The sequence below is a fragment of the Leucopleurus acutus genome (genome assembly GCF_964270905.1).
Source record: "Leucopleurus acutus genome assembly, chromosome: 11".
NCBI classification, from domain to species: domain Eukaryota; kingdom Metazoa; phylum Chordata; class Mammalia; order Artiodactyla; family Delphinidae; genus Leucopleurus; species Leucopleurus acutus.
This window is the reverse complement of record NC_139152.1, coordinates 100,710,849-100,731,541: the sequence shown is the minus strand read 5'-3', so window position 1 is coordinate 100,731,541 and position 20,693 is coordinate 100,710,849. Positions and strand designations below refer to the sequence as shown.

The following is a 20,693-nucleotide window of genomic DNA, read 5'->3' as shown; positions in this document are numbered from 1 at the left end:
TTTCGAGAGGATAATCGTGTATCACCACATCTGTTACGTGGAACAGCAGTGCGCGTATAAAATAGCATATCCTCCTTACCTAGTTTTGTTTTTCCTCTCACCCGAGCAGCAGATGAAGCTTAGGGTGAGCTGAATGTAGCGGAAGGTGGGAGAGCTATACTGCAGGTTTCACTGCCAGCCTGGGGCCAAACCAGGAGCTGCCATGCTCGTCTGTATAAAGGCAGATGGTGACTCCCACCAGCCATCACCCGTGGGCTTTGAGGACGCAGCCTGTCCACACTGGGGGCTTGTCTTCCAACGTCTCCGCCTCCCAGTTCCTGTGCTGGCCTCGGAGGGTTCTTTCTGGGCCCCACTTGCCGTTACAAGCTGTCACCTCACGTTTCCCACAGCTGTTTCTGTGTCCAGCCTTACCTGGAGGCCCTACCTGGTGGCATCTGCAGGCCCGCAGTTACGACTGGGTTTCCCATGGTAGAGGTTGTCCTGTGCTGTCATCCCTACGTCCACCCAAGTCTCCCCTTTCTCCTCCTGCATCCTAGTGGACGGTTGGACCCACCAGGCCTTTCTAGAGCCCCCTCCCCGCCCCCTCCCCGCCCTGCCTTGCTGTGGCGCTGACTCACCTGCACACTCTGCGGGCCTGGGTCTGTTACGTGTGTCTTTCCCACTTGATTTCTGAGCCAGACTGAACACGGGCACTGGGTCTTGAACATCCTTCCCCAAATTTAATACAGGAGCTGGCCTGGAAAATTCACAGCCTCCATTTGGTGACTGTGGATAAGACATCCCATCTTCTGATGACATAGAGTTTCCCAAACTTATTTAGCTCTGAATTTTAAAATTACGTAAAACTTGTCCTCTTCCTTTTGGGCGTCTGATGAACTTTAAAGCAGAATGTCCCCAGCACTTTGGAGCGGCGTCCCTTGTGCTCACGTGAATCCCGTGAGCCCTCCTGACGCGAGAACGTGGTGTTTTTACAGATGCCTGCTCTGTGCCTATTTCTGAGATCATCACCGTTGAAGAAACGGACATTAATGGGAAACACTACACCAGTGGAAAATGGCAGAAAATGGAAAAGCCTTACGCTTTCACAGGTAACGTGGCCTGAATGTTCCTCAGTAATTCCATGCAGGTTACATGAAAGGGAACTTTTTTTGTCACTTGTTTAACAAACTCGTTGTGTCCTTGGTTTACCTTTATAGAAAGGTCCTTATATCATTTTTTCCAAGCTTTACTTTTATTTATTTTTTATTTATTTTTGGCTGCGTTGGGTCTTCGTTGCTGAGCGGGCTTCTCATTGTGGTGGCCTCTCTTGTTGCGGAGCACGGGCTCTAGGCACGTGGGCTTCAGTAGTTGTGGCACGCGGGCTCAGTAGTTGTGGCTCACGGGCTCTAGAGCGCAAGCTCAGTAGTTGTGGTGCACGGGCTTAGTTGCTCCGCGGCACGTGGGATCTTCCCGGACCAGGGCTCGAACCCGTGTTCCCTGCATTGGCAGGCAGATTCTTAACCACTGCGCCACCAGGGAAGTCCCAAGCTCTACTTTTAATATTCATTTTTTTCTTATTTTTTTATTGTTTTTTTTACGTGGGTTAAAAGAACTGAGAAATAGGATCTTTTCCCTAATATACCTTGGAAGTTACTAGTCAGAAGGAAAGGGCACCATTGGAGCGTTTTGAGTGTGAACCTGGGGTTAGTGTGAGGGGAGTGTGTTCCCCGGTCCGCAGGGCCACAGGCTCACGGCGTGTGTTCTCTGTGCAGTGCATCGTGTGAGGAGGGCCCGGCAGCACCGCTGGAGGTGGGCGCAGGTGACCTTCTGGTGTCCTGAGGAGCAGCTGTGCCACCTGTGGTTGCAGACCCTCAGGGAGCTACTGGAGAAGCTGAGTACGTGCGTGGTTTGTATTCGGCACAGCCTCCTGTAACCAAGGCGGACGTGATGAGTCGCTGTGGCTTTTGAATGCTTTACTGATTAGAAGACCACGTGGTGTGGTGCCCAGAGCCTGGCCCCCAGGGCGCTGGTACCTGCACTGACAACCGCGAGGCTTGGGGCAGGCCCCTTGGCTCTCTGGGCCTGGGTTTCTTTTCCTGGAAAATGGGGTGATAATGCCTGCACTCGCGGTGAATGGAGGATTAAACCAGGTGCCTGGGGCAGGCATCTCTGTCCCCCTGGGGTGTGTCTGAACATCTGAGCTGTGAGTTATTGCCGTGCGGCCAGAATCTGTCTGTCACACTTAATGGTAGGTGTCAACTCGTTTTGTGTCTGGAACACTATTTCGTGTTGTTTGGGTATGATCTTTTTTTAAATCAAAGTATAGTTGATTTACAGTGTTGTGTTAATTTCTGCTGTACAGCAAAGTGATTCAGTTATACACATACATATATTCTTTTCCATTACGGTTTCTCACAGGATATTGAATATAGTTTCCTATGCTCTACAGCAGGACCTTGTTGTTTATCCATCCCGTAGACAGTAGTTCGCCTCTGCTAATCTGTTTGAATATAATCTTAATACACAGCCTTGACAACTCAGTGCAGGCGTCAGCCATAGAGAAGAAAGAGCATGTGTTTAGGTTGGTTTTATATCTTTTAAAATTAATTTGGCCTCTAGATAAAAACAGGTGAATTATAATTTGTTTGAAGAAGGTGCTTCCCACACGGCAGCTTCGGAGAGACGTCCCGGCTTGGAAAAGCACGTGTTCAGCTTAGCATCTGGGTGGCGGGACTTGGATTCTGCGTTTCGCCGTCTGATTCTGTGGGACGGGATGGGGTGTTTGGTCCCCCGCCGTCCATCCGACCAGTGCCTCCTGACCTTTCCTTCCATCTCAGCTCGCTGGCGCTCTGTCCTCTGCTTGTCCGCTGGACTTCTGAGCGAGTCTGGTTGGGAGGTCGCCTCAGTTCCTCTGCCGCCACCTCCCCCTCCTCCTCACCTGCTCTCTCCCCTCTGTCCTCTGGTGGTTTTCATGAGACTTTGAGTCTTTGGATTGGGATGATTCTGGAGGCTCAGACTCCAAGAGGAAGCCCTCTGAACCTGCCCCCCACTCAATAATGGGACTTTTTTCACAGAAAAACCTATACAGTTGTGCATCTGCTATAATCTACTTGTATCTAAAAATACCCTGTAATTCAGTTTTTTCAGCTGCTCCGTCACTTTGCGTTACTACTGAATGTTTAATTGAGGTATAACTAGACACAAAGAAGTTCTCACACACTGAGCGCCCTCGGGTAACCGGCACACAGATCGGGAGACAACGCTGCCAGCCCCCTGGGGCCCCAGGGCCCCTGCCGTCGCTGCCCAAAGGTGACGACCACCTGACTGCAAACACCTGGGTTCGTTTTGTACTCGTGGCCCTCCGGCAGCTCGTCGTCACGTGCGGGGCAGGTGGCCCGTGCTCTGGGCTGCGTGGTGTCCCGGGGATGAGTGTCTGTCCGTTTATGCAGCCCTTTTACCGCTGATGGCCGCTGGATGGCCTCCTGACGTGGCCGTCGTGAGCAGAGCTGTTCCGAACGCTCTCGCACGCGTCTCCTGGTGCACGCGTGGGACTGGACTTGCTGGGCTGGTGGCGCGTTCGAGCCTCAGTGCACGCGGCCACACTGCCTTCCAAACTGGAGGTCCCGGGGCCACGCCCACCAGCAGGGGGCCGGAGCTCTGCTGGTCCCACCCCTTAACCACACCTTTACAATTGTAGTTCCTCTGGTGGGTGTACGTAGTCTTGCATTATGGTTTAACTGGCGTTTCCCTGATGGGAATGCGTTTCTCAGCTTCACTGGCTCTGTGTGTGGGCCGTTTGGAGATCCTCTTTCGTGAGGTGTCTGTCCAGGTCTTCTACCCGTCTTTCTGTTGGGTTGTCTGTCTGTCTAGATGATGTGTAGAAATTCTTTACATATGGCAGATCTGAATCTTTCACTGGATTTTTGAATTACAGGTGCCGTCTCCCACGGGATGGCTTGTGTTTCCGCTCTCTTCATTCCATTCTTTTGATGGACATTCTTAGTATTTACGTAGCTCTGTTTATCTTTCTTAAAAACTCTGTGGCTAGTTTGTGTCCTGTCGGGACAGCTTTTCTGCTCCAAGGCCACGAAGACGGTTTCGTCTAAAGCTTTGTTCTACCTCTTGCTTTGAGAGCTACAGTCCCTTTGGAAGTGATGTGTGTATGCAGTGTGAAGTAAGCGGTCACGGTTCACGTTCCTTAGATATAGACACCTGCCTCACCCCGTGCCATCTGTGGGAAAGCTTGTCCTTTCCCCACCGCACCGTGGTGCTATTGTTTTGTTTTTTATTTATTTTTTGCTCACAGGTAGACATTTAATTGGATTTTATATTTCACCTTGCATCCAGTGACCTTGCTAAATTCATTGATTAATTTTAATAGTTTGATGATTCTTTTCGTCAGCTGTGAATAATGACTATTCTGTTTCTTCCGTCTCAGTTCTTATGCCTTTTTCTTCCTTTTTCTTACCCTTTTGCCCTGGTTTGGACCCTCCAGTGCAGCGGGGAGGGTCTTAGTCCTGATCTTGGGGGAAACTTTTCAACATCCCACAGTGGAAAATGATGCTTCTTAGGTTTTTGTTTTGTTTTGTTTTGGTTTTTTTGGCCACGCTGCGTGGTATGCGGGGGTCGAACCACGTGCCCCCTGCAGTGGGGGCAGAGTCTTAACCACTGGGCCGCCAGGGAAACCCCAGGTTTTTTTAAGTAGGTTTTTAAAGTCCAGATTAAGGAAGTTCCTTTCCAACCCTAGTTTTCTGAGAATTTTTAAAAATCATCATCGGATGTATAATTTGATAAGTGCTTTTTCTGCATCTATTGAGATGATTGTATGATTTTCTTCTTTTTGAGTTAACGTGTTGAAAAACATTGGTTTCTCCTTGTATTTTGTATAAAAGCCTTTGTATTCCTGGAATAAACCCTACTTGGTAATGATGTATTTGCCCTTTTTGTGCATTTCTGGATTTGACTTGATGATATTTTGTTTAGGATTTTCTCACCTAGGCTCAGGGGAGAAGTAGACCTATGAGTTTCCTTTCTGTAAACGTGCTTGTCTGGCTTTGCTGTCAAGCTTACAGTGGCCATGTACACAGAGTTGAGTAGTGCTTCTTTCTTTTCTGTCGTGTGGAAGAGTTTTTTATCATGTTGAGGCCACTTTTCCCCTTAAATATTTGGAAGCATTAAGTGGTGAAACCATCTGGGGTTTTCTTTGTGGGAAGGCTTTTATTAATGGCTTCAGTTTCTTTATTAGATAGCAGACTATTCAGATTTTCTATTTATCCTGTCACTTTCGGTAAATTGTATTTTTTGAGAAATGTGTCTCTTACATAAAATTTATTGGCATAAGTTTAATAACTCCTTTCACTTTCCTTGTAATATTTGTAGGTTCTGAAATAATGTCCTTTCTCATTCCTGATATTGTTAACTTGTGTTTTTTCCCTTTTTCTTTTTATCAGTTTTATTTAGGGACTTATCAATTTTATGACTCTTTTCAAAGCATAGACGTTTGGCTTTGATTTTTCTCTATTGTGTATTGCCTTCAATATTTTATTAGGAAGATTTTCAAACATACAGAAAAATTGAAAAAATTGTACCGTAGACATTCATACACCCACCACCTACATTCTGCAGTTGTTAACATTTTGCTGGTTTTCTTTTGTCTGTGTCTCTCTGCCCGTCCATTAGTTAATGGTACGTTTGCTGTGTTTCCCAGTAAGTGACAGACGTCAGGGCATGACCCTTCAGACACTTCAGCACGCGTGTCATTACCTAGAGGTCAGTATTTGTTTTCAGTTCGGAGGTAGAATTTACATACGGTGAAATGGACAGATGGTAAGTGTAAATCAATGAGTTTTGAAGCATACGTGTACCCATGTAACCCAGACCCTGTAAGACTTACCACCACCCCAGTTTCCTCGTGACCCTCCCCTGCCAGTCCAGAGACGACCACCAGTCTGATTGTTTCTTTTCGTCATTGTTGCCGCATGTTAGTTCTGCCACATAAATGGAATCACGTAAAAGGGGCTGTTTTGTGTAATTCTTCCGTCTCTCAGCATCATGCTTTTGGTATTTATTCACGTCGGTTAAGTGTCATCAGTGGGCTGTTCCTTCCCGATGCTGAACGATGCTCCTTTGGTCACGTTCTGGGTATCCAGCCGTCAGTTGGTGGACGCCTGGTGGGTCTCCACGTTTTGGCTGCTGTGAATGGTGCTGTTGTGAGCGTTGGTGTGTGGGATTCTGTGTGGACCCAGGCCTTCGATTTTCTTGCTACTGTCGTTGATTTGTTGGTTAAATTTGGTTTGTAAGTATCAGAATCTACCTGAACCGACCCAGGCAGAAATGTGGAGGTTGCTGTAAGAAAATAGGGTGTTTCAGGAGACCTGGGTGTCGGCGGTTAGCCGGGCCTCTGGAAGGGACATCCTGCCGTCCTGCCGTCTCTCCGTCCATCTCCAGATTGAGCGTTCCCTGTGCCTGTCCGTCTGTCTTTCTCTCCCAACGCTCCGTGCTCTGTATCTATTTCTCTCATTTTCTGCAGACTCACTTTCCTTCACATGAAGAAGAATGAGGCTGCTGCTCCCAGCATTTACACCCTGTAGGACTCACTCCTCATCAGGAGAGAGCGTCCTTCTCTGCCAGGATTCTGAGTCCCCGGGGCTGCCGGCCCCCTGGCCGATGTGCAGGGCACCTGCCTGATCTCACGAGCTGTGCTTTTTCTCTTTTCAGAGATGAGGAAGCTCTTGAGCACCGTTCTTTACCTTAAAAATGCTTTTTGTCAGATACCGCTAAGCAGCGCTCTAGAGCCGTTGTGGTTTGATTTCGCTCAGCAACAGTTCTTCACTTCGATCACTACGTTCATTGTGACCTACGCGGTGTTGCTGTCTTGCAGCGTCTAGACCAAAGCACTTACTGGTGTTCATCAATCCGTTTGGAGGGAAAGGACAAGGCAAGCGGATCTATGAGAGAAAAGTGGCGCCGTTGTTTACACTGGCCTCCATCACCACCGAGATCATCGGTAAGGTGCAAAGTCTCTGTAGAAGTAAATTTGAGAATGACTCAGATATGGTCACTAGGGAGGATTCTTATTGTATTAAGGTTTTTTTTTTCTGGGGCCATGCTTCGCAGCTTGCAGGATCATAGTTCCCCGACCAGGGATTGAACCCGGGCCCCAGCAGTGAAAGCGCAGAGTCCCAACCCCTGGACCGGCAGGGAATTCCCCGTTTAAGATTATTTAAACAACCTGAAATGTTGGGTTTTTTTGGCATACCAGAATGAGAAGAATACAAAGTAAAGAACGTAGACTGTTCTAACCAAGTATTAGCATATAAAGCACTCAGGAAAAACACTAAAGATGAAAGGACAAAGGTTATGGACAGAAAATTCTTGCAAGAGATACAAGCAATTAGTCAGGCTTAGAAATCATTTCACCAGTAAGTGGTGTTTTTAAGAAACACGATGCAATGCCACGTTTGCGGTACCGAGTTTCAGAGCAGGTTCTAGATGCGGGGAGGGTGTAGGGAGACGGATTCTCCCTTCAGAGATTTGAGGGTTTTGTGTAAACTTATTAAAGGGCCACTTGGCAGTGCGGGTCAAGAGCCTCAAAAAGGAGGGGGTTTTTATCCAATCTTACAGTTTTCTAAACCTTCCTGAGAAAGCCATCAGCTGTGCACAGAGGGCGAGGTACACAGGTGTCCGTTGCCTCATTTTTATAAAAGCAGAACACCGGGAGCCGCTTATACCCCGGAACAGGAAGCAAAAGACAAAATTGTGGTGAATCTGAAGGAACAGTATGTAGCTCTTTAAAATGGTCTTTACAAGGAATTTTTAATGATGAAAAAGGGATTGTGATAAGATGTTGGGAAAACAAGGACACAAAATTGTGTGTACAAGTGCATTTCAAGAGAGTTTTTGTTGGGACTTCCCTGGTGGTCCAGTGGCTAAGACTGCGCGCCCCCAATGCAGGGGGCCCGGGTTCGATCCCTGGTCAGGGAACTAGATCCCACATGCTGCAACTGAAGATCCACATGCCACAAATGAAGATCCTGCACGCGGCAACGGAGACCCCACGTGCCGCAGCTAAGACCCAGTGCGCCCAGATAAAAAAATTAATCATTTTTTTTTTAAAGAGACTTTTTGTTACAGTGAGTATACAGACTATGGACTAACATTTTCTTTCCTCTACATTTTGGTATAGACTAAAATTTTCCAAGTCCCTTGGATAATAAGGGAAAACTATAAAATAGAAGATGTAATCTCTTCCAAAAAAAGTTATTATTTGTTGGCAATTAAATGTCAAGAATGTGGGACTTCCCTGGTGGCGCAGTGGTTGAGAATCCGCCTGCCAGTGCAGGGGACACGGGTTCGAGCCCTGGTCCGGGAAGATCCCACATGCCGTGGAGCAACTAAGCCAGTGTGCCACAACTACTGAGCCTGTGCTCTAGAGCCCGTGAGCCGCAACTACTGAGCCCGTGTGCCACAACTACTGAAGCCCGTGCGCCTAGAGCCCGTGCTCCACAACGAGAGAAGCCACCACAATGAGAAGCCCGTGCACCGCAACGAAGAGTAGCCCCCGCTCGCCGCTACTAGAGAAAGCCTGCACGCAGTAACGAAGACCCAACACAGCCAAAAATAAATAAATAAATTTTTTTTTTAAATGCCAAGAATGTGATGTCCTACCCAGTAGAGTGTATTCTGAGAGGTCCTGTTCCCCTGAGGTCAGCATCCCTGTCCATGAAAGGAATTTGGGTCAGATCGAAGGAGGGGTTTCTTACAGGAAACCCTCCTGAAGATTTTATAGGACCTCATTTTAAAAGCATGGTTTACTTGCCTTTTTTTTTTTTTTTTTTTTTTTTTTTTTTTTTGCGGTACGCGGGCCTCTCACTGTTGTGGCCTCTCCCATTGCAGAGCACAGGCTCCGGACGCGCAGGCTCAGTGGCCATGGCTCACGGGCCCAGCCGCTCCGCGGCATGTGGGATCTTCCCGGACCGGGGCACGAACCCGTGTCCCCTGCATCGGCAGGCGGACTCTCAACCACTGCGCCACCAGGGAAGCCCCGACTTGCCTTTCATTTTAAAGAGGATTCACAGACCTGAGTGTAAACTCTGTGATGTAACATGTTTTCTCCCCACAGTTACTGAGCGTGCTAACCATGCCAAGGAGAGTTTATATGAGCTCAATATAGACAAATACGATGGGTGAGTAAGCGTCTTCCATCTGACTAGTAAATAGTCAATTCTCATCACGTTTTACCCATCTGTCTTCATTTTATTCACTCCCTCTCCTTACACCTTTTTTCCTAGTTGTAGAAGTAAAATAAACCTTCTTCTAGAAAATTCGGAAAGGCAGAAACGTTCAGTCGTGTTCTTCTCCTTGGAAAACCACCGTGTAATAGTTTTGTTTTCCTTTCCGGTCTTACCACCTACGTACAGAAATTTTTTCTGTATCGTTTCAAAGTATGTTATAGACATGATCAGCTTTCGTCCCTAAATATTTGTGTATATTTCCTAAAAGCAAGGATATTCTCTTACAGAACTGAAACGCAGTGATCAAAACCAGGAGATTAGCACTGATACGAATGCCGTCACCCATTTGCTGTCCTTATCAGACCCTGCCCGCTGTCCCATTACTCCCTAAGGCAGAAGAGCCCTGGATCATACGTTGCCTTCAGACTCAGTGGGTGTGTCCCTAGTCTCCCGTGACCCGGACCAGATCCTCAGCCTTCTTGGTGTGGCTGAATTTTGGGAGAACAGGCCAGTGCCTTTGCAGCATGTCCCTTGGTTCTAGGTCTGTCTGAGGTTTCCTCTCGGTCAGGACCCGCTTGTGCGTTTCTGGCTGCGACAGCGCAGAGTGGGTGCTGTGCTCGTCCCCGCAGGAGGCACCGGCCCCGAGTGTGACTCTGCATCTGTGTTGCGTCTGTACCTGCTGGCATGTCAGCTCCTGGAGAGCCGGCCTCCTCTGCCTTGTGCACAGCTGTCCCCGGCGCCTGGCACAGGGCTGGCACGCGGCAGGTGCTCCGCGAATGAACAGATGAGGCTGGGGAAAGGTGGTGAGGATCCCCGGAAGGCTTGTACATAGATGTCCTATGGGCTCGGGTGTTTTGGAAAGATACTTTTGTTTTATTTATTTTGTTTATTTATTTTTGGCTGCGTTGGGTCTTTGTTGCTGTGCGCGGGCTTTCTCTAGTTGTGGCGAGCGGGGGCTACTCTTTGTCGCGGTGCGCGGGCTTCCCATTGCAGTGGCTTCTCTTGTTGTGGAGCACGGGCTCTAGGCACGTGGGCTCAGTAGTTGTGGCTCTTGGGTCTAGAGCACAGGCTCAGTAGTTTTGGCGCACGGGCTTAGTTGCTCCGCAGCATGTGGGATCTTCCCAGACCAGGGCTCGAACCCGTGTCCCCTGCATCAGCAGGCGGATTCTTAACCACTGCGCCACCAGGGAAGCCCCGGAAAGATACTCTTGAAAGCTGCGTGGCAAGTAGCAATGAGGATTGGACCCAAGGAAGCTGCCAGAGGTTGTGGGTCTTGGGCAAGAGCTGGCTGGACAGTGGCAGAGGCAGCAGGGCTGCTCTCCAAGACGTTTGGGGGAGAATCGGCTGGTCCCCGTGACCGAGTCCTCACCAAGTGTCATCAAGCAATGAGATGAGCTGAAGAGGGTTTTGGTATGGGGGATGTCAGCTGAGCTGTGGGCCGCCTCCAGTCGGGTCAGCGTGAAGGCTGAGGGGCAAGCTTTGTGACCAGGAGCGGCGGCGTCCTGAGTGTCCCTGTGCCCCATCCCAGGGCCCCAAGAAGGCTCTAGGGTCTCAAGTGGGCAGCTGTGCCGCTGGGGACCTCAGGCAGTGTGAAGAGCCTCCCTGGAGAGGGGAAGAGTCAGGGAGGCGGATTAGGGTCACACGGCGGGAGTGGGTCGTGAGTGGGGGAGGGGTGGGGGGAGCGTCAGGGAGGGAAGAAGCCACGTGTCACCTGCCCCAGAGGCTGAGTTCCTGGAGACCTTGTTCGGGGGCTGGAAGGCAGAGGGTAGAAGCCTGTTGAGCCCATGTTTTGTCTGCTTGGTTTCGTCAGCCTCGCCTGCTAGGGAAGGAGGGGGCATTCTCTGCAGCTTGGCCCCAGGCCCTGCCCTTCTCGACCTGTCAGAGCCTCGCCGTGTGGCTACGGCGGGCATCAGGAGCCTCTCCCTGCAGGGCTGGGACGCAGACACGGAGGGTCTGAAGAGGTCTGCCGCGGGAGCGGGGAGCGAACTGAGACGGGTGGGGACTGTGCCGGCCGACGGGGCGCGGGCACAGCTGCGGCCCGGGTGGCGGCTCGGAGGCCAGCGCAGGAGGGGGCTGGTGGTGCGCGGCGGGTGCGGAGGGCCTGACCCCTGTGTTCCTCCTGCAGCATCGTCTGCGTGGGCGGAGACGGCATGTTCAGCGAGGTCCTGCACGGCCTGGTGGGCAGGACGCAGAGGGACGCCGGCGTGGACCAGGACCAGCCGCGGGCGTCGCTCGTGCCCAGCCCGCTGCGGATTGGCATCATCCCTGCGGGTACGTGGGCCGGGAGGGGCCGCCCTTGGGTTTTCCTGGAGGCTCATCCCTTTATTTCAGGTGCGCTCTTCTCTCCACGCACCTGACGCAGGACCGCCGCTGCGTGCGGGAAGGGGTCCTGCTGTCCCCCCGGACGCCTGCTTCCTGCCCGGCGCTGGGGGCGCGGTCCTTGCTCTCCAAGCGTTGGCCGTTTGGCAGTGGGGGGGATGGGGGAGGCCCAGAGCACAGTGCAGGACAGGGGGAGCCTGGGGGGCAGGCGGTGTCCTGGAAGAAGTGACGGGCACCCGGGGCGGGGGGGCTGCCTGTCGGGGCGGGAGGCCTCGGGGTGTGAGCGGGACGGACCGGCCGTGCCGTGTCCTGAGGTGGCCGGCTCGGTGTGTTTGGTGTCTCCGGGAAGCACCCGGCTGTTAGGAGAATCACAGCATTAAGCCGGCGGGGGCGGGGTGAAGCCGGGGCTTTGCAGACCACTCAGCGGAAGGAGGCACCCTCCTCCCCCTGTGTCTGGGTCACAGCGGCAGGGACCCTGGCAGGCCAGCTTCGGGTAGACATCCGGGTTCTCCGATGGCTCTGAGAATGGTGCTGTCACCCCATTTTCTGGGTGACGATGCGGGGTGCCAGGGTCAGGTTGCATGGTTGCCCAGAAGGGCGTGGACTGTGGGGCTCGGAGGCTGCCCTGCCCCACCTGGGAAAGTCTGTCCTTCTCCACCTGCCCCAGTATTGTCTGTGTGTTAAGGACGTTCCCCTCAGTGGGTCACGTGTTTTCCAACTTCTCTGCCAAGCTAGGCTTTTGTCCTTTAACCTTGTGCATGGTGCTTCTGGACTACGTGAAGTTTATTTTTCTGCATTCTAATCTGTGTTTCCTTTATGCCCCTTGTCACCATTTGCCCGTGTGGCTCTGATACCTAAAACCCTGGGCTGTTAAAATGGTCGAAGGGCGCACGAGCTCAGGCCAACGCCACACGCCGGGAGTGCCCCCGCGCAGGCGCCCTGCTTCTCCGCGGCCTGGCGTGGACCGGGCCTTGCTGTGGAGCTCAGCAGACACACGGACCAGCGTGGCAGGAGAGGGTCTCCAGTAGTGGGGCAGGGTAGCGGAGATGCCGCTGGCGTGGGTCTGGGTGAGTGGCTCGGAGGGGCTCCTTCCAGGGGGGGGTCCCAGGAGCCTTCCTGAGACATGCGTGAGGGGTAGGGCGCAGAGTGACGCATGCCAAGGGTCCCCTGGGGCAGCGGGTGGCCATGGGAACAGCCGTGCGCTCAGGCAGGGGGCTAGAGGGACTGGGGAAGGCCCTGGGTCAGGCTCTCGTCTTGAGGGCCGCATGTGAGCCCACCCTCTGCGTTCCGTTCTAGAGCAGTGGCGGGTGGGCGGCCCAGGTCCCGGGTGGACGCTGGACGTCGGGCGTGTGGTCGGCTGTGACTCGGGCACAGTTTCAGTGGCAGAGCCAGCGGGACTCGGCGAATCGGATGGCGCAGCCAGCCCGAGCCGCCAGCAGGAGCCCCCTGGCACTGGGCTGTGGGCACTGGCCGTGGAGCTCAGGGACAGTGTGTCGGGGTTCAGAGCTGGGTGGTCCTGCCTGGGCCTGCTCAGGTCTCAGGAAGGCCGGCACAGCGGGGGCGGGGAGACAGCAGTGCCCAGACTGTGCTTGCAAGAAGAAGGGCACATGCCGGCTGCCTCTGCCCTGGGCCGGATGATACAGCTTCAGGGAGGGCCGCCTCCCAGGCAGGGCCTCGAGGAGGGGGAGGCTGCAGGTGGCTCTGGGGCACAGGGGCTGGGGGTCAGGAGTCTCCTGACGCCCGAGGTGGACCAGATCTTACGTCTGGAGCTGGCGCTCCCTCTGGGTTAAATAAAGTCTTCACCGCACAGAGATCACTGGGGAGGTACGTTGTGCCCAGAGGGGACAGTGAGCTGTCGAAAGCAGACTGAATGTTAAACAAGCGAGAAGTGGTGTTTTGGGGACGAAAAAGAATCAGACATTCTCCTGCCCTGAAGCGGCTGTCTGCTGGTGCCCCGGCCGCCAGCCCAAAGCACAGGGGTCCACAGCCCGCAGGCACCCCGCACTCCGTCCGTCCGTTCCCTCGGTGGGTCCTCGTGCATACATTCTGCTGGCCTCCTGTGGGCCAGCCTCGCTGGGGGCCTCGCGAGGGGACACGGCGGGGACGCAGGGAGTCCAGGGGGAGAGGCAGGTGATGAGCATAAAACAGAACAGAGCAGTGGGGCCCGGGGGAGCACGGTCCGGATGGGCGCATGGGGCCTTCCACGTGTGATCCCACTCAGATGCCTGAAGGGCGGGGGACAGTGCCCTGCATCTGGGGCACGATGTTCTAGGCCGGAGGAGTGGCACAGGCGGTGACCCCGAGGCAGGAAACGCTTGGCTGTGGGTGGGGCCGCCGTGAGCAGGGTGAGTGAGAGGCAGAGTGGAGGTGGGAGCTGCGGGGGGCAGGGGGAGGTGGCCCCGTGGAGGATGCTGAGCTGAGCACCTTCTTTAAACATCTGACTTTTCAGCAAAGTGACCCCTGAAACCTACTAGAAACTCGGTTCACTTACCCTATTTGTTGCCCTAAGGACTTGGGTGACAGTGAATGCGTGTGCCCCAGCCCAGGGCAGCCCCCACTGAGCCCTCTGCTTTTTTCTGTAGAGTTCAGGTGCCTGTAGGTTCTGCGCCATCTCGCACCCTCAGTGGAAGCGTTTGCGGTTAGCTCCTAGTGAATGAACTCGGAAAAGTGGGCCACGTCCAGCCCAGCCTTCGAGAGCCGGCGGTTTGCCCCAGGTGCGGCCCAGGACTGACTGTCTGACCAGTGGCCTTCAGCCTGTCCCTGTCCTGCCCACTGTTCCCACCCGAGGTGCCTCTCAAGCAGCTTCTGTGACGAGATGCTGTCGTTGAGAAGGGTCGTCAAAAAGGTCCCGTCTTCGTTGTGGCTGTAAAAAGGATGGTGCAGCCGGTCAGAAGCGCTGGGCTGGTTTTCCCTACTCGAGACAGATCCCTTTATGAGACTTTCAACTTGATTCTAGCATCTGTTTAATAGGGCAGTTAGATTCTAGATAGACCCAGAGATAAAGAGGGACTTTAAAGGTCAAAAGGACATGGTGCAAAGTGCAGACCACTCGTCTCTTCATTTTTATTTGAGATCACTGCTGAATTTCTACCGAGTAAAAGACTGCTGAATATACAAGTTATATCTGATCAGATGCAGGGGGAGGGGACTTCCCTGGTGGCGCAGTGGTTAAGAATCCGCCTGCCGATGCAGGGGACTCGGGTTCAAGCCCTGGTCCGGGAAGATCCCACGTGCCGCAGAGCAACTAAGCCCGTGCCCACAACTACTGAGCCTGTGCTTTAGAGCCCGCGAGCCACAACTTCTGAGCCCATGCGCCACAACTACTGAAGCCTACATGCCTAGAGCCCGTGCTCCACAACAAGAGAAGCCACTGCAATGAGAAGCCCATGCACTGCAACGAAGAGTAGCCCCCCCGCCCCCGCTCGCCGCAACTAGAGAAAGCCCGCACGCAGCAACAAAGACCCAAGGTGGCCAAAGAGATGACAAACACTGCCTGCGATCCAGCGCGTCTATGTAGAACCATGGACCTTCAGGCGCCCCTTAGGCTGAGGGCCTTATAGAATGTTCCGGGGCCTGAGGGCACAGCATCTGGGTCCTGCCTGCGGCCAGAGCTTGTGTGCCTGTAAACAGGATGGTTATTCCCTGATGGGCCTCAACCTGTGTTGGTTGTGTGTCTGAGGCAACATTTATGGTACAATTCTGGATACCCTCAGGGTTTATTCTTGGGAAATCTAGACTAGGGTTTTCGGCTATTCAGCAGACGTGTTAAAATTCAGATCGCTCAGCCCCAGCCCAAACCTACTGAGTCAGGATCTCGGGGGTGGGGCGGGGCTCAGGAGTCTGTTATAAATAAGCCCCCGGGAGGTGTTCTGCCCACTCAGGTGGAGAGCAGAGACGCTGGTGATGACCCAGTTAGAACCAGGACAGCCCGAGGGAGGACCCGTAGCATCCCTGCCGTGCCCTCGGGGTCCCGGTGCTAGCTGGGTGCTCTGAGGTCACCTCCACTCTATAGACAGGGGTGTGGGCAGGAGGAGGCAGAGCCCCGGCCGAGCCCGTGGGGTTCAGAGCGGGTCCCGCTGGCCCCTCACGTCTGTCAGCCGGCAGCTGCTGCGCCCTTATGACCCAGGGGTGGGCTGAGGCTCCGGGTCTCGCCTCGCACAGGCCTGCGGTGCTTTTTCTGTGACCTCCACGAGCTGTCCCTGCTTTACATGCACTTTCCCACTGCAGAATCCCTCTGGTCTTGTGGTCTGGAGCCCCAGGGCTGCTGCCCGCCTTTGTGGCAGCCAGGAGCGGGGACACTGTGCAGAGCGCTGAGCCTGGCGCCCTGGCGCCCCGCCGCCGCTGCAGGGACTTCCCAGGGGCCCCGCCCCCCAGACGGGCTCAGGAGGGGTCTCTGAACTCTCTGGGAGGAGCTGGTTGATGGTGTTCTTGATGAACCAACCTCAGTGACTAATTCTGTAGGCAAACGGCGCTTATTCCTTCTTATTTACTCCCGGGCCATGGAAGAAGCAGAAGAGCTTACCACTCATTCACCTGGAAACACGCTGGGATCTTAAGTGACTGTAGTGATATTAAGGACCTTTTCCCCCTTTTAGGGTCGACAGACTGTGTGTGTTACTCAACGGTTGGCACGAACGACGCGGAGACCTCGGCTCTGCACATCGTCGTGGGTAGGTGCCTCGCTCAGTGCCGCACTTGGCTTGCTGCGTCCCAGGTCCCCGGGTACACGCGGGTGTCGGTCCGCCGCACCGTGCGGGTGCCCGTCAGTCCGCCCGTAGGGCCCTGGCTGCCACCCTTCCCTGCCACTTCCCATCCAGCAGGGTGACCTTCAGAAACAGAAGCGCTGCTCTGCTCGGAACCCTCTGGTGCCCTCCCCAGAGCATTTGGGGTGCCCGGCGCCTGTGCCCCGGTGGTTCTCCGTGGCGTCCCGGGACTCGGCCCCTTGTCGCCCCGTGGGAACAGGCCTCCCCAGTCACAGCCCTCCTCCCCGCTCCTCTAGAAAGCGCGTCCCCCGGGGTAGGAAGCCCCAGGCTGCTTGTACAGCAGCTCGGAGCTGTCCAGGCGCCCTCAGCGCACGTGTGGCTCCCTCCACCCGTCCTCGTCCCTGACGGCAGTGCTCCTCGCGTGCCATCCAGTCACAGAACGGCTGTGTTTACAGACGGTGCACGTGTGAGTTTACATTTGAAGACGCCAGGCGCCTTTTCCACCTTCCTTCCCGTTAGTGGCGTTTAGCGAGCTTCACGGTCACGTTGTTTTCCCCTCCTTACGGAAGAGCCTTCCAAGCCCGTTTTGGAAATTTGAGTCAAATTTAGTCACTTGAGTGGAGAGCAGGAGGCCGGGCATCCCGGGAGAACAGCCCACGGCCTCGGCTGCCTTCTGCCTGTCTCACGCTTTAATCCGTGGCTTCATCACGGCCGCCGGGCGCTGTGCAGCGGGACAGGCGGAGGGGCGCGGCGTCCACCCTGGCTTCTCTACGCAGGGGACTCGCTGCCCATGGACGTGTCCTCTGTGCATCACAACAGCACGCTGCTGCGGTACTCGGTGTCCCTGCTGGGCTACGGCTTCTATGGGGACATCATCAAGGACAGCGAGCAGAAGCGGTGGATGGGTCTCGTCAGATACGACTTCTCAGGTAACTCAGAGTACCACGCCGGGAGCTTCCACACACGGCCTCCGCCTCGCTCAGGGTGGGGCCCCGTTCACAGACGGAAACCAGGGGGCGGGAGTCTGACGGGTCCCGGGTGCCCGGAGAACCACTGCCGTCGGTCACAGGCCAGTTCTCACATGTGCTCAGAGCTGGGACAAAGAGGAATGGAGGTCGATCCCAGATCGTACAAACAAGTGACGGTCTGCACTTCAGGTCACGTGCAGCACCACCCTTCAGCCTTCAAATGCGTTTAAATGCAGTAAAAAAGTTTGAAAGAATGTAGGATTCAAAGTTTGACACTTGTTGCTGAGATGAATTCCTTGGCTGTATTTATTTATTTGCAGGGACTTACAGTACTATTTTATTTTTAACATCTTTATCGGAATATAATTGCTTTCCACTGTTGTGTTAGTTTCCGCTGTATGACAAAGTGAGTCAGCCATATGCATACATATATCCCCATATCTCCTCCCTCTTGCCCCAGGCCCCACTTCTGATTCTAGTTCTCTTGCTGTTTCCACCACATCTGCAGTGACTTCCTGCACTGAGGTCTGAACCCCTCCAAGTCATCCAGGAGGGTTGGAATCAACTTCTTCCAAACTCCTGTCAATGTTGATATTTTGAACTCTACCCATGAATCATCCCAGATGTTCTTAATGGCATCTGGATGGTGAAGGTTTTTGGTTTACTTTGCCCAGATCCATGAGAGAAATTACTGTCTGTGGCAACTATAGCCTTACAAAATGTATTTCTTAAGGAGTAAGACTTGAAAGTTGAAATGGGGACTTCCCTGGTGGTGCAGTGGTTAAGAATCTAGCTGCCCATGCAGGGGACACGGGTTCGAGCCCTGGTCCGGGAAGATCCCACGTGCCACGGAGCAACTAAGCCCGTGCACCACAACTACTGAGCCTGCGCTCTGGACCCCGTGCTCCGCAACAAGAGAAGCCACCGCAGTGAGAAGGGCACACACAGCAATGAAGAGTGGAGAAAGCCTGCACATAGCAGTGAAGACCCAACACACCAAAAATAAATAAATGAATTCATTTTAAAAAAAAAGAAAAATAAAGAAAGTTGAAATGACTCCTTGATCCATGGGCTGCAGAATGAACGTTGTGTTGTCAGGCATGAAAACAACATGAATCTCGTCCGTCTCCCTCAGAGCTCTTGGGTGACCAGGTTCATTGTCATTGAGCAGTAACTTTTTTTTTTTTTTTCCGTACGCGGGCCTCTCACCGCTGTGGCCCCTCCCGCCGCAGAGCACAGGCTCCGGACGCGCAGGCTCAGCGGCCATGGCTCACGGGCCCAGCCACTCCGCGGCATGTGGGATCCTCCCAGACCGGGGCACGAACCCGTGTTCCCTGCATCGGCAGGCGGACTCTCAACCGCTGTGCCACCAGGGAAGCCCGAGCAGTAACATTTTGAAAGAAATCTTTTTTTCTGAGCAGTAGGTCTCAACAGTGGACTTAAAATAGTCAGTTAGTCATGTTGTAAATAGATGTGTTTATGAACAGGCTTTGGTGTTCCGTTTACAGAGCACAGGCGAGTGGATTTAGCATAATTCTTAAGGGCGCCAGGATTTTCAGATGGTAAATGAGCACTGGCTTCAACTTACAGCCACCCCTAGCCGCAGAGCCAGCCTGTCTGTCCTCCGGAGCTCTGACGCCAGGCAGCGACCTCTCCTCTCCAGCTGGGGAAGTCCTATAGGCGGCATCTTCCTCCAGCAGAAGGCTGTTTCCTCTGCGCTGAAACGCTGGTGTTTAGTGGAGCCGCCTTTGTGAATGGTCGTAGCTGTGGGTCTCCTGGCCGCTGGCTGCAGCTGCTGCACCGGCACTTGCTGCCTCCCCTGGCACCTTGATGTCAGGAGGCGGCTTCTTTCCTTCAACCTTGTGACGCAGCCTCTGCTCGCTTCTTCCTCTGCAGCCCCCTCACCTCTCTCAGCCGGGCATGCTGGGGGTGCAGGCAGCTCGATGGACGGCACACCACAGTTTGCCAGAGGGGCCGGCCACGGTCTGGTAGCAGTGCTGCCTGGTCTTTTTCCTGAGTTCCTCCAAGACACCAAAGTTGTGGATGACGGGGTCAAGCCTGGGGGCGCGCTGGGGGCTTCACAGGGCGGAACCTGCAGGCCACGTCGTCGAGGCCACGACGAGGGGTCACTGGTGGCCGAGACGTCCCCTTTGCCAGTGTGGAAGGCAGCCCTGGTGGCCGGGAGCCTGCAGTCCTCAGTGATGGTGGTGGCAGCTCAGCCTGAAGTGGGAGGGGGCCGTGTCCTCCTGCAGACGCTCTGTCCCCAGGCAGGGGCCCCGCACCCACGCTTTGCAGACGCTGACAGCACGGCCTCCTGCGCAGGCAGTGGTGCATGTGGATGTGTCTCTCCGTCTCACTCTGTTCTCAGGTTTGAAGACCTTCCTCTCCCATCACTGCTACGAAGGGACAGTGTCCTTCCTGCCAGCACAGCACACGGTGGGCTCCCCGAGGGACAGGAAACCCTGCAGGGCGGGGTAAGCACATCCCTTACGTGCATTTCTGCTCAAACGATGAGATAGAAGCAGGACTGGCTGGGGTTTGCTCCTGCTGTGAAGTGAGTGGGCAGTACTTGGCAATGTAGACGGGAGGTGTTGGTTCCTCTTGACCAGTGGTCAGGGTCCCACGCACCCTGAGGGGGTCCCGCCGTGTCCCCCATGCTGGGTCCTGGGTCACGGGGTGGCCCAGGGTCAGGTCTGGTCCCCGTCGTCTGCCCAGCAGAGGGCTCACACCACGCCGTCTGCTCCGGTGCGGGGATCCGCTGTCCCCCCCGCTGGGGACGTGAGAAATGATGAAGACGAGCCCCTTTATGGATGGCTCTGTGCGCGCCCTCGGGGCGCCCGTGGAGCTGGCTGGACGGGCCCCCTGTCGCCCCACTGGGTGGTCAGGAGAGGCCGGTCCAGACCCCGGGCCAGCAGTGGGGTCCCCTCTGCGAGCCACGGTGCCTTGTCGCCCTGTGTGTCCCCACCATGCCCAACAGCGTGTGCCCGGGTTAACCTGGAACGAGTATCAGGTTGTCACTCGTACCCGCGGCCCGGCAGCCCGCATCTCGTCCCTGCTCCTCAGTCTGACGATGCGGAGAGGCTGAGGGGTTTCGACGGACTCGGGGCCTTTCCTTCCTCCTTTAAGTCGTTCAGACGTGGGCCCTTCCTTCCCCTGGTCTCTCCTCCTTTAAGTGAAGAATTTGAGACCATAAAATCAAACAGAGGCACGGCCTCGCCACACCCGTTGCTGATGAGCTGATTCCACCAGCAAAGGCCCCTGGCCCGCGCGAAGGCCTGCATCCAGCGGTGCCCAGGACCGCAAACATCAGCTGCTCTGAGCCGTTCACTTGCTCGTTACTGACTGGACCAGGTCACCACTGTGTTACCTGTTTCGTGAAAGGGAACAGAGTCTCAGGCTGGGAATCCACGCTGGGACCTGTACCTTGTCCTTTGCTCTGTCCGCTGCCACCCCGGCGTCGGGGCCGAGCTCAGCCCGCCCCCCAGAGCCAA

At 54.4% G+C, this 20,693-nt stretch overlaps 1 protein-coding gene across 1 annotated transcript in view; it reads left to right on the top strand.

The window, feature by feature from the left end:
- CERK (ceramide kinase) overlaps nt 1–20,693 on the top strand; it is a gene marked incomplete at its 5' end in the record, with an annotated part of 47,045 nt that overhangs the window by 22,382 nt on the left and 3,970 nt on the right. The window contains 8 exons of the mRNA XM_082851043.1: nt 975–1,088; nt 1,752–1,874; nt 6,860–6,985; nt 9,101–9,164; nt 11,338–11,483; nt 16,127–16,201; nt 17,011–17,163; nt 19,571–19,676. Coding sequence (XP_082707169.1) covers nt 975–1,088; nt 1,752–1,874; nt 6,860–6,985; nt 9,101–9,164; nt 11,338–11,483; nt 16,127–16,201; nt 17,011–17,163; nt 19,571–19,676 — 907 coding nt within the window. The remainder of the gene's footprint in view (nt 1–974; nt 1,089–1,751; nt 1,875–6,859; nt 6,986–9,100; nt 9,165–11,337; nt 11,484–16,126; nt 16,202–17,010; nt 17,164–19,570; nt 19,677–20,693) is intronic.